Here is a 12,756-nt window from a genome sequence, read left to right as displayed (position 1 = left end):
TTATATCCTTATACCGATGATAAAATTTAGTAAATGTTTTGACTAGTTTGTGATATCGAAAACCCTGGTGTAATAATTTTTCAGTATTACATAAATTTCTCTCGCTAAAATCTAATACGTTGTTACATACACGAGCGAATCGTACAAGTTGAGATATATAAACACCATAAGATGGTGACAAGGGAACGTCACCATCTAAAAATGGATGATTAACGATAGGAAATGAAAAATCATTTCTTTTATCATAAATTTTTGTATTAAGCTTTCCGTTAATGATATAGATATCAAGATCGAGGAAAGGGCAGTGGTCATTGTTAGTATTAGCTTTATTTAAAGTAAGTTCAACAGGATAAATTTCTTTAGTATACATACTGAAGTCGTCATTATTGAGAGCCAATATATCATCCAAATATCTAAAAGTATTGTTAAAGTTTTGTATCTACATACATCTTCAAACTGGCATTAAGAAATAATTTGTTAGCTAAACTTCAATTATATAAAGAGATTGTTCAGTTTTCTTTTTGGTAACTGTTGTTTTCTATAGCGCAACATTTACGTTGCGCTACCATAAGCAGTATATATCTCCTTCAACATACGACATTCCAAAGTTTGCGTTTCTCGTCATGATATTCCTGATAAATGTTTACTTTTTACAAGGAAGCTTTTTAATTTCTAAGTTTGAACATGTTAAAAGTCGTCATATCGAAAGTCTGACGAACACCAACATAGTATGGTTCAATTTGTAAAGCTAAATTCTCGTCCTCTTTTCCACTCAGCTATGTGCATTTACTTAGGAAGCTCAAGAGTCTTCTTCCGACCGGTAATAAAACGCTTGTGCAATTCAAGTGGCGTCCGTTTGGCTATGTGGTATGTAATATTCAAATTGTAAAATATGTTTACCAGTTCCAAAGAATACCTTTATAAAACAAATATTGTTTTTATCATAAGAATTGAAAATGAACAGAGCTCTAGCTGATCCTAGCATGTATGTATTTAGCTACGTATAAAATAGAAGAAGAAAATAGAAAGAAAACAAAATCACAAAAATTCCGAACTCAGAGGAAAATTCAAATGGGAGGTCCCTAATAAATAAAATGGCAAAATCAAAAAGCTCAAACACATCAAACGGATCAATGGAAAACAACTGTCGTATTCCTGACTTGGAACAGGCATTTTCTTATGTGGAAAATGATGGATTAAACCAGGTTTATAAAGTGACATGTTGGAAACTTTAATGATCCGATATCGACATACGTTTTGCCTTTGATGTCGTATTTTGTCTACAATTATTCTCTGATTTGGGGTTAAAAGGATGGATAATTACCTAATAAAGTATTTTCATGTTCTCTCCATGTATCCTGTTATTAAAAGATGAGTCTATTTCATAAAAGTTAAAACATTACAAGTTTTTGAAGCGTCATTTTGCACAATGTCATCTGGTTATTGATTAATTAGCATGTTACCAATGTACCTCTTACCTTGCATCTACTGCACAACGTTGATATTGGTTTCATTGGTGTAACATTTGGTGTAGAATTAACTAAATATTTTCCACAAATACAACATTTAAAATGTTATAAATTACGGTTTATAACAAAAAATTTACAATGTCAATGAGATCGGAGTCATATTTGATTTATCATTATTGTAAGTACCATAAAGTTTATGTAAACAAACCATTTAGAGAAAATAGTATGACGTACTATACAACAGTCTACTCATACATATGGTCATTTACGTTCAAAAACAATGTAGAAAAATTGGTGTCGGTATACGTAGTTATTCCTGACCATTTAAGAGTAATATTATATTTATACTGACCTGTTAGTGACCTTCTGCTGTTGTTTTTTCTATGGTCGGTTTGTTGTCTCTTTGACAAATTCCCCATTTCCATTCTCAATTATATGAGTTTTGCTTTTAACTGTATTTACTTATATTAAACCAGAATGACATACTTCTCAATATTTATCACTTGATAAATACTGTATAACTTTATTTATACTATAGATTTTGACAGAATATGACATATATGGGCCTTAACATAAAGATAACAGCATATGGTATTGATTGAAAACTGTACAAATGATTTGAAAGTTATATTTCAAATTGAAAACTAAGAGTGTTTAGTCTCACCCTTGAAGAATACTAATGCGGGAGTTCCGAAAAAAGTGATGTATTGGGTCTAGTCTCATTTCGGATTTATGTCAAGCTAGATTGTTTGCGGATAACACATCCCTTTCGTAAATTAGTACTTATTCTCTTCTCACAAACATTTATGAATAACTTTTGATAATATTACCAACATTGAAAACATAATTCATTGTGCAAGTACAAGATTATATGTTATTGATAAATTGAAATATGTACGGAATAGAGAAAATGATCATATACAATAGGTTTAATATTTTAAACGCATCAATTCAATAAATCGAATGAAAAAATAATTGTCTACCAGATGTTGTTTCGATGGGTCTTTGCGGATTTTTGTCATAAATTGTAAGTCATAACAATACAAAAACAGGTCCGCAATAAGTGGTGCACAGTTATTCCCCATTGGAATTCCGATAACCTGACGATATACAGAATCTCCAAAGCGAACAAAAATTTTATCTAGTAAAAATTCAAGGGCATATATAGTATCAAAGCATGTCCAATTGACATATTTATTTTTGTTTATTGCTGCTAAAAAATGACCTAAAAGAGTTTGAATATATATATTCACATTCTGGCTTTTGAAATGCCCATTTAATTAGGTGTGTGAATTTTTTCTTAATGTTAATGTGAGGCAATGTTGTATAAAGGGTAGAGAAATCAAAACTTTGAACAGATTCAAAACCAACAATATAAGCATGCAATTTATTAAGTACTTCCAACGAGTTCTTGACACTCCAAAAGTAATTAATTCCACTATTTTGGAAGGCCTTATTTGAACAATTTATTATCAGATCTTTGATTGTACCAAGTGTGCTGGTAAGAAGAATAGACAATTTAGTAGTGGAACAATGGCTTGAAGACGAAATAAATCTATATTTGTAAGGTGTTAAAGTTAAAACATTACACGTTTTTGAAGCGTCATTTTGCACAATGTCATCTGGTTATTGATTATTTAGTTAACATGTTACCAATGTACCTCTAACCTTGCATCTACTGCACAACGTTGATAGTGGTTTCATTGGTGTTACATTTTGTGTAGAATTAACTAAATATTTTCCACAAATACAACATTTAAAGTGTTATAAATTACGGTTTATAACAAAAAATTTACAATGTCAATGAGATCGGAGTCATATTTGATTTATCATTAATTTAAGTACCATAAAGTTTATTTAAACAAACCGTTTAGAGAAAATAGTATGACGTACTATACAACAGTCTACTCAAACATATGGTCATTTACGTTCAAAAACAATGTAGAAAATTTGGTGTCGGTATACGGTATAGTTATTCCTGATCATTTAAGAGTAATATTTTATTCATACGAAGTTTTGCTTTTAACTGTATTTACTTATATTAAACCAGAATGACATACTTCTCAATATTTATCACTTGATAAATACTGTATAACTTTATTTATACTATAGATTTTGACAGAGTATGACATATATGGGCCTTAACATAAAGATAACAGCATATGGTATTGATTGAAAACTGTACAAATGATTTGAAAGTTATATTTCAAATTGAAAACTAAGAGTGTTTAGTCACACCCTTGAAGAATACTAATGCGGGAGTTCCGAAAAAAGTGATGTATTGGGTCTAGTCTCATTTCGGATTTATGTCAAGCTAGATTGTTTGCGGATAACACATCCCTTTCGTAAATTAGTACTTATTCTCTTCTCACAAACATTTATGAATAACTTTTGATAATATTAACAACATTGAAAACATAATTCATTGTACAAGTACAAGATTATATGTTATTGATAAATTGAAATATGTATAGAATAGAGAAAATGATCATATACAATAGGTTTAATATTTTAAACGCATCAATTCAATAAATCGAATGCAAAACTATTGTCTAATAAGTACAATAAAAATCCTTGGTTTGTTGTTTTGTTTCTTTGTCGCGTAACGAACATTTTGTACTTATACTGCACTTCCATGGGCATCATGATTTTTATTTAAAACTGTCCGTATTTGTGAAATTAGTTTGTATTGATGTTGTTTCTGTTGAATTAACAGGTTAACTCGAATTTTGACTACAGATCAGTGAATTGCACAATCGCAATAAACCCCATTCGTTAAAAAAGAGTACGACACAACAGTTAATGATCAGATTATACACATCCTATTAGAGATTTACGGAAAGTGTCGGTTCCGACTTTTGACTCCGACTCTGATAGCAAAAATGACAGGGGTCGTCTCAAAAGTTAATTTAACGGCGCACTTGATTCATAAAGAGTCCATAAATGAGGCATAATATCGCTTCAATGACAATAAGAGTTCAAATTGGAATCCGAAGTTTACGTAGGTTTACTAAAAGCACATTTCAATCGGACTTGTCGTTAAGCTCATGACATACAAATGTATAAGAAACCAGACATGTTATTTTGATATATATGTTTCGTGCATGTTTAATGCCATAGTCAAATGGAAATATGTACATGCAGAAGTACATTAACATATCCGGTCCTCATATATAAACATTTTCAAGTTTTACAGATACAAATAAAGGGAACATCAATGCTAGGAAGCAATCTTTATTTTATATAAGGGGTTCGGAAGGGTTGAGAAGTAAGAAGAAGATATTTGCAATAATAAAAAAAGCAGTACCAACATATCGACAAAGAAACAAACCAAGGACCAGTTCAAGTAAGAAAAAAAGTCAAACTCGATATATGATGATGAAAAAATACGTAGAACGAATGTTTTCTCCTTAGCCCATCCCTCCCCTGTCGAAATATCCCCCTCCAAAAAAAAAACAACTGAAAGGTAGCTAATTAACCAGAGGTGTCGGAGAAGCGAAAACATGTAGTCAGTGCTGACCATATTACTTAAGAATATGTACATACAAAATAAATGCGTCAATTCTGAAATAGGAATTGACAACCAAGGAAAATGTCTATGAGGTTTGATTAGATTCAACAGATGTGGTTTTTGAATTAAGGAGAGTGAAAAGGGACCTGCTTTCCTTTTCTGGAAAGTTTTATTAAATTAACGGAAATGTTTGGCAAAATTTACAGAAGATAGAATTTTCGTCAAACATGCCATCGGTGACTTAAAAATAATTAAAGTATGGGTAACCCAAGACAAAAGTTCAGACAAATTGTCGGGTCTTGTGCAGGATTTGTAAACAGATGACAAGATACGTGTAAATCGTTGTGTAAAATCTTTTAACCTTGAAAAGCTAATTATTTAGTACTTTTTATTTGGAGATGACCCCTTTCATTTTACCTGTCGGAGTCAGTGTCTACAGTCTGTACCGAAACTTTCCGTAAATGTCTATTTATATGTCTTAAATTAAAACATATACACATACACTTAAAAACTTAACCTTGTGTCACATAGATAGTTTTCCTTGTCATTTTCCGTGTTCCTGGTATGGTTGAGTTTCGTTAACATTGATCCCAGTGTATCAAGTTGTGACAGATTTTCATAAGAAAACGGAATACAGTTAAAAGTAAGAACACATATTCTGTCAAAATACGGTCCCATGCACTTTGACATCCCTTAATCCAATTCTTCATTCGCATATCATGGTTTCACCTGCCCGTTTTGGAACAGCAAAATAAAGAGGATTGAAAGGTTTAAACTCGAGGACACAAGTGTGCTATATATTTTTTTCTTATCCCGAAATTATGAATATTTTTTGCAATAGTATTTATTATCTTCTTATGAAAATCACACACCATGTGCATATATTCTCCTCTAATTCTATTGGGACAATTAAATAACCCCCAAAACAACATAAAATAATAATATAGGCGGACCAGGGGCGAACGTGATTGGTATGCATCTCCTAAGGGAAAGATACTTTCAATGTACCTGTCTAACTTTTGACTTTACATAAAAAAATATCAGAAACTTGTTTAATGGATTAATCTTTGTTGCACATTGATTAAAAAAAATCAGCAAAAACATATGCCTTGTATAAAAATAATTAAAAAAAATATCAAGGTTGTGTGCATGCTATATTTCCTTCTGATCAATATGTTTTGAAATTATCTTCATACATGATTAAACGGTAGTGTTTAAATAACACAATTAACTTTATGCTGTAATATTGTAATTACTTGATATACGACTTATTGTTTTCTTCTTTTTCAGGATTAAAGTGAGAGGTAACATGATTGGGATTGAAGGAAGATGTCTATACGTCACCGTTGTCTTCCTGCCCATCGAATATATAGAAACTTGCTGATGACAATATTTGCTACATCATGTTTTATTTGTTTTACGTTATTCACACACCCGTTAATAATGGTGCATAATAATTGCGTACATTGTTCTGTTTCAAATAACTATTTACAAGAAATCGTTCACGAAATTTACAGAAATGGATCATCTGCGAAACAACCAATTAACCCAACCAATATCGAATATATTCATGAACCATTACATGTTTGTGATCTGCATATAGGTCCGGATTTTTTATTAGTGCTAGTGAAATCAGATGCCTCGAATATAGCTCATCGAATGTCCATCAGACAAACATGGGGGAATATATCCCATCCTCATATAAAAGTTATATATCTTCTAGGATATTATAGTGTTGTTCAGGATATGATTGATATAGAATCTAAAAGATACAAAGATGTTTTACAAGGAGATTTTGTTGATATTTACGATAACAATATGAACAAAACAGCTATGGCATACCAGTATGCTGTAGAAAATTGTGGCAATACTCAGTTTCTCTTTTTCGTAGATGATGACTTTTTCATAAACATTTTGAAAGTTAATAAGTATTTAAAAACACTACCTGATACTCTCAAATCGAACCTGTTTTCCGGATGCATCATTAAAAGAGCGAAGCCGTTTAGGAATAAATCTTCGAAATGGTACATAACTCGAGAGGAATACCCGTATGATTTTTATCCAAATTATCCGTCCGGTGGTGCTATTCTTATGTCGATGACTATAGCCAAGTTATTAAAAACGGCATTTCCATATGTGCAATACATTCATATAGACGACGCCTATCTAGGAATAGTGGCTCAAAAACTCAAGCTTCCATTACATAATGATGAACGATTTGATGTTGTGCATACACCACCTATGCGCTTGAAAACTATTTTTGCATCTCATGGCTATGGAGATCACAGACAACTTTTGGTCATCTGGGATGTTTTTCTAGCAACAATGTCTTTAAACTCGTCCACAGATCTCAATAAACAATTACAGATATCATGAATACGATAGCTTTAATTTTACAAATTAATTTGAATTGATATTTTTTTTAAATATTTTATTAAAGCTTGATACGTCATAGAAGTAAGTAAGTTAAACTTTATTTTGATTCGGCATATTGACAAACATACTACAACATAAGCTCTAATGAGCTTTCCGCCGAATATATGCATTACATTTTTGAATTGTTATCATGTACACATAGAAACAATTAATGATATATTTATCTTAAAGTATCAGATAACGAGAACTCAATCTTGAAATACAGGTCAAGTTGATTTTTAGAAAAAAAGAAATTAAAATTTGAAACCGGAACTCAACGGAACCAAAGCATTTATATATTAATTTCCTTCATTTAAGTGTACATTTGTAAAACATATAATCGGAAAAAATTTGGCGTTTGAGGTTGGTCTGGTCGGTTTTACTGTCCAATATTTTTTGGTAATTCTTGATAGGCTTTTTATGTCCTATTAAAGTATGTGTCACCGTAATATTCTGAAAAAGATTCCCTTTGTGTTGGCTTTGCTATTGAATATACAGGATTTTCTCTATGCTATAATAGGAAAAACAGAATTTATAGTTGTAGCTTCTTTAACAAATTTCACCCAATATTTCAGAGATTAGGATTCGAACTTTGTGATATCTGATGATCAGCACAGACACCCAAAAAGTAAAATCACAAAAATATTGAACTCCGAGAAAAATTCAAAACTGAAAGTCCCTTAACAAATGGCAAAATAAAATGATAAAACACATCAAACGAATGGACAACAACTGTCATATTCCTGACTTGGTACAGATATTTTCAAATGTAGAAAATGGTGGATTGAACCTGGTTTTATAACGCTAAACCTCTCACTAGTATGACAGTGTCATCAAATTCTGTTATATTTACAACGATGCGTGAACAAAACAGACATAACAGGTAAAATAGTCAAAATATGGTTACATCAGTTATCACTGTGTTACAATGTCAAAACAAATCTAATCTGATCTATTGATCGATTGGATTTAATTTGCTTAACGTCTATTGGCAAACAATTATATGAACCAAGATGAACAGTTAGAAATTTGGACGACCACAGAAAAATTTGGGCATGTTTATTTTTACAAGTGGTATTATTACCATTTGGCGTCATCCGTTAGTTGTCCGTTTTGACGTTGCGCACGTTCGGATTGAAATTATCTTGTAATATGATTTTAGAACAGCAACCATTCATCTCGAACTCCCCGGCAGTTCCAGTTCCGATCCGCATACGGGCCCGAATACTACCCTCTACACTAATTGATGGAGTAAAGGAAAACAGTTCCGGAACGGAAACGATCACTGTCCGGAGTTTGCCATTCATCTATCAAAAACAAAATCCACCAACATGCATATATCTACAGAAAGGCCTTGACTTGTTTATCCTATTTGAACTTAATTCTGTAATTGTTTGTACCATTACTTTATTTTATTAATCACACAAATCGCGCTTTAACGTTAATAATCGCTTGTCCGGCGTAACATTTTCAGATAGAATAAAATGTATTTCCTTGTAATTTTGACATAAAAATTAGCGAATTTTGGTACATCAACTTCCTACTAGATTTATATTCTGACGTCAAACCCCGTTTTTGTTTTGGCGTTGGCTGAAATTTGAAGTTCTCAACGAAATATTCGGCAGAGGAACCTGTCCTTGTGTGTTATGACGAAAGCTAATCTGTATTTCGGATTCTATTATCATCATTAAAATATAATTAAATCATATTAAAACTATACTCAATAAAAAGTTCTGAAAAAAAATAAGAATTTGAAAGTTTCAAATTTGTAACAAACCTATTCATAAAGCATAATTGTAATAAATCGCATGTCTAGCCACTATGTCCAAACGTTATGTTTGTCCATATAATATAAAATATGTGATATTAATAGAAAATGTGTATTTATAGTACAAAATTAACATATTTTAAATATACACACTATAAGTTCCTACAAATAGCTAAATGAGTTGGGTGTTTTCACAAACATTATGACCTTATATTTTTTAGAACGCATTTCTTATGTCTAGCCATTATATGTCCAAAGGCGTCATTTAAACGTTTCTACAAAATGAAGTCTTTTATACGAATGCACATATAGGCAGTTAACATAATGTCGGAGAAATGTTTATTCAAAAAAGGTCTGCTGAAACAAAATAACACTCAGATTAGAAAAAAACACACATCAGGAATAGACCTTTAATATAGACACGGGGAGGGGCTAGGGTTAATTTCTTATGGACAAAAGTTGGGTTTTTTTTTGTTGTTTTTTATTTTTTAAGTTTTCACGCAAATCTAAAAACACCATCATAGATTGGAAGCCGAGGTACAACGGTCTGACATATAAGTGTCGTAAGCTTTTCAAAGGACATCTTCAGAGATGTTAATTTATGTAAATTTCGGAAGTATGTTCGTTTGCATTTGAATAATGTATTACTCAATTAGTATTGATTGATTGTTGGTTGCTTAACGTCCAGTGGCAAATATTTCAAGCATATTCAGGACGTACTCAATTAGTAACTACATGAACTGGTAGATAACATTGAAAGAAAAATAAACTTTAAACAAGTATATAACAAAAAGCTTATTTTTGAATTTGAAAGTAAACCATCAATGCTATAAGGACAGAAAAAGAGCCTGGCAAAAAGTCTGAAGGTACATGAATTTGATAATTTTTTTAAAGTGAGTTCAATTTTAAAAAATAATTTTAATTAAAGTCAATATTTTAAAAGATATTGCTAAGTTATTATATGACAGATTATTATGAAATTGTTTTCACTTCATCAGAAAATAAGAACAATTCTCACGAAATTAATGGCATAATAAACAATATAACTTGAAACATTTCTCCTTCATATGGTATTTATTGCATAAAAATCGGTTGAGTAGGTACTTCGCAATATATTTTGAGAAAAATCGCTTTCGATGAAAAAAAAATCAATTGTACATTGCATATACCTTGCGTAACGTCATTAACTTGTTATACTAGAATATAACTTCTTCTAAACCTTTCTCTACTGAATTTATTAGGAGTTATCCTTTCAAAATATATTCCAATATATATTTACAGTAGGCGTTCAATTCATAAAATGTTCATCTTTTATTGACTGAAAGACCAATCATTTGATTCCATCATTGTTTTCAATTATGCGAACATAACCCATGTTGTATGAAAATAACACAAAACTTGTTTTAAAATATGCCTATATAATCAATAAATACTATTTTTTCGCATTGTTCGTTTACTTGCAAATGCTTGTGCTTTTACAAAAACGATATTTTTAGTGTTATGTAAAAAAATAAGGTACAATTGATATAAACATATATAGCAATAAATTATTATCCTATGACATACATGTAGTATAATGATTAAAATTTGATAAATTTTTTACGAGCTTGACATCTTTTTTGTGCCAATTTCAGCTATATGACGTATAAATATTTATCGTGGAATGATCCTGCTTGCAGCTCTCTAATAAAAAAAAAGGTCTTGGTAATAATGAAATTGTAATTAATTCGCAAATCAGTATATATAGTAATTTACTGTTGTGTTTTTGTATAAAACGTCAAATAGCTGAAGTTCGCATATGAAGATGTCATTTCAAAATAAATATCTCGTAAAATATTAAGCAAATGTCAATCAGTATACTTGTGAATAAATTTCCTATGGTAATAATGTATTGCTGTATATCAACTATCCATATTTCGAGATATATTGTCAACGCATCTATTTTTAGATGACTTCTAAAATTTGCTATTATTGTTTTCGAAAACATTATCGGTTTGTATGCGGAGCAAAAAATTCTTTAATAGTGTGTTGTTTTCAATTCTTTAATAGTGTGTTGTTTTCATATAGGTGATTTCTTGTAATTTTGTGTTATTTTCATATGAAATGAAAGCATATACAATCAAATGATTCGTCTTTCAGTCAATATAATTATTTGCACAGATATAAAGTTGGCTAAGGTACTAATTTTCCTGTACGTGTGACATTGTGTTTAAACAGAGACATTCGTAGAGTCTCTTGTAACTAAAGTATAAAATTGTAAAATTAATCCTGGTACATTTGATAACTGTTTACACCACTGGGTCGATGCCACTGCTGGTGGACGTTTCGTCCACGAGGGTATCACCAGCCCAGTAGTCAGCACTTCGATGTTGACATGAATATCAATTATATGGTCAGTTTTATAAATTTCCTGTTGCAAAACTTTGATTTTTTCGAAAAACTAAGGATTTCTTATCCCAGGAATAGACTACCTTAGCTGTATTTGGCACAACTTTTTGGAATTTTTGGGTCCTCAATGCTCTTCAACTTTGTTTTTGTTTGGCTTTAAAACTATTTTGATTTGAGCGTAAATGATGAGTCTTATGTAGATGAAACGCGCGTCTGGCATACTAAATTATAATCCTGGTTCATTTGGTAACTATTCCCATGACTCCTACTTTAAAGAGTCTACGGTCACTATAGTATAAAATTGTTAAATTTCCCATGACTCCTACTTTACAGATGAAAAACATCATGTTGATAAGTTCATGCCTCCTAAGCGCTTTTTTTCTGGATTTGCATTCATCAGGAAAGTTCAAAGTCGAATATTTGAAAGCTAAGGCTGTGTCAGAACCGAAACAGTTGAAAAGCTATATAACCCAAAAAGTAAAATCACAAAAATACTGAACTCCGAGGAAATTTCAAATACGAGAAAGTCCCTAATCAAATGGCAAAACCTAAAGCTCAAACACATCAAACGAATAGACAATAACTCTTATATTCCCACACAGACATTAACTACATGGGGATCAAACCTCTCACTTGTATGACAGTCGCAAACAATTCCATTATATTGACAACGATGTGTGAACAAAACAAAAAGACATAATAGGAAAAAATGTAAAAAATAGGGGTACAGCAGTCAACATTGTGTTATTATCTAATCACTATAAAAACGAATAAATACATATATAAACAAACATTTACTAGGGCACGATACCACAATCGGAGGAAATGTATATAAGTACAGAGCCACTTCATATGTAAGAAAGATACGCAAAAAGATATATAGACAAAGCAAATTAGCTAAAATGAAAGACAAGCATACAGATATTATCACAGAACAAAAACACAATGATGGGATGTATAAGTACACAGCCACGTCATAAGTAACAAAGGAACACAAAAAGACATATAGACGAAGCATAATAGTAAAAATGAAATAGAGGAATACAAAAATTCATAAAAACATCTAAGCCAATCTAAGATCAACTTTGCCTGAGTGAGTGGAAACTTAGACTAGTTATTTATGGGCAATCTTAGAAAGGTCTGTTATTTAAAATCATTGAAAGTGGACACCAACAAGTCAACTTTGATAAGAGTAGGACTTGTAA

The 12,756-nt window shown here is 31.1% G+C and overlaps 1 protein-coding gene across 6 annotated transcripts in view; it reads left to right on the top strand.

Moving 5' to 3' along the window:
• Positions 1-7,437, top strand: part of LOC139517594 (beta-1,3-galactosyltransferase brn-like) — a 33,551-nt gene extending 26,114 nt beyond the window's left edge. For 3 of the 6 annotated variants that reach the window (XM_071308812.1, XM_071308815.1, XM_071308813.1), the window contains exon 3: positions 6,271-7,437. In XM_071308812.1, coding sequence (XP_071164913.1) covers positions 6,310-7,356 — 1,047 coding nt within the window. In that variant the 5' untranslated portion in view covers positions 6,271-6,309 and the 3' untranslated portion in view covers positions 7,357-7,437. Of the gene's footprint in view, positions 1-723; positions 868-4,665; positions 4,816-5,526; positions 5,624-6,270 lie in introns of those variants that run through there. The other 3 variants (XM_071308816.1, XM_071308818.1, XM_071308817.1) reach the window with 3 other exon arrangements.
• Positions 7,438-12,756: the final 5,319 nt, after the last annotated feature.

Source organism: Mytilus edulis, chromosome 3, assembly GCF_963676685.1.
Source record: "Mytilus edulis chromosome 3, xbMytEdul2.2, whole genome shotgun sequence".
In the NCBI taxonomy this organism is placed as follows: domain Eukaryota; kingdom Metazoa; phylum Mollusca; class Bivalvia; order Mytilida; family Mytilidae; genus Mytilus; species Mytilus edulis.
The sequence above is the reverse complement of the archived record's forward strand: the minus strand, read 5'-3'. Positions and strand labels throughout refer to the sequence as shown.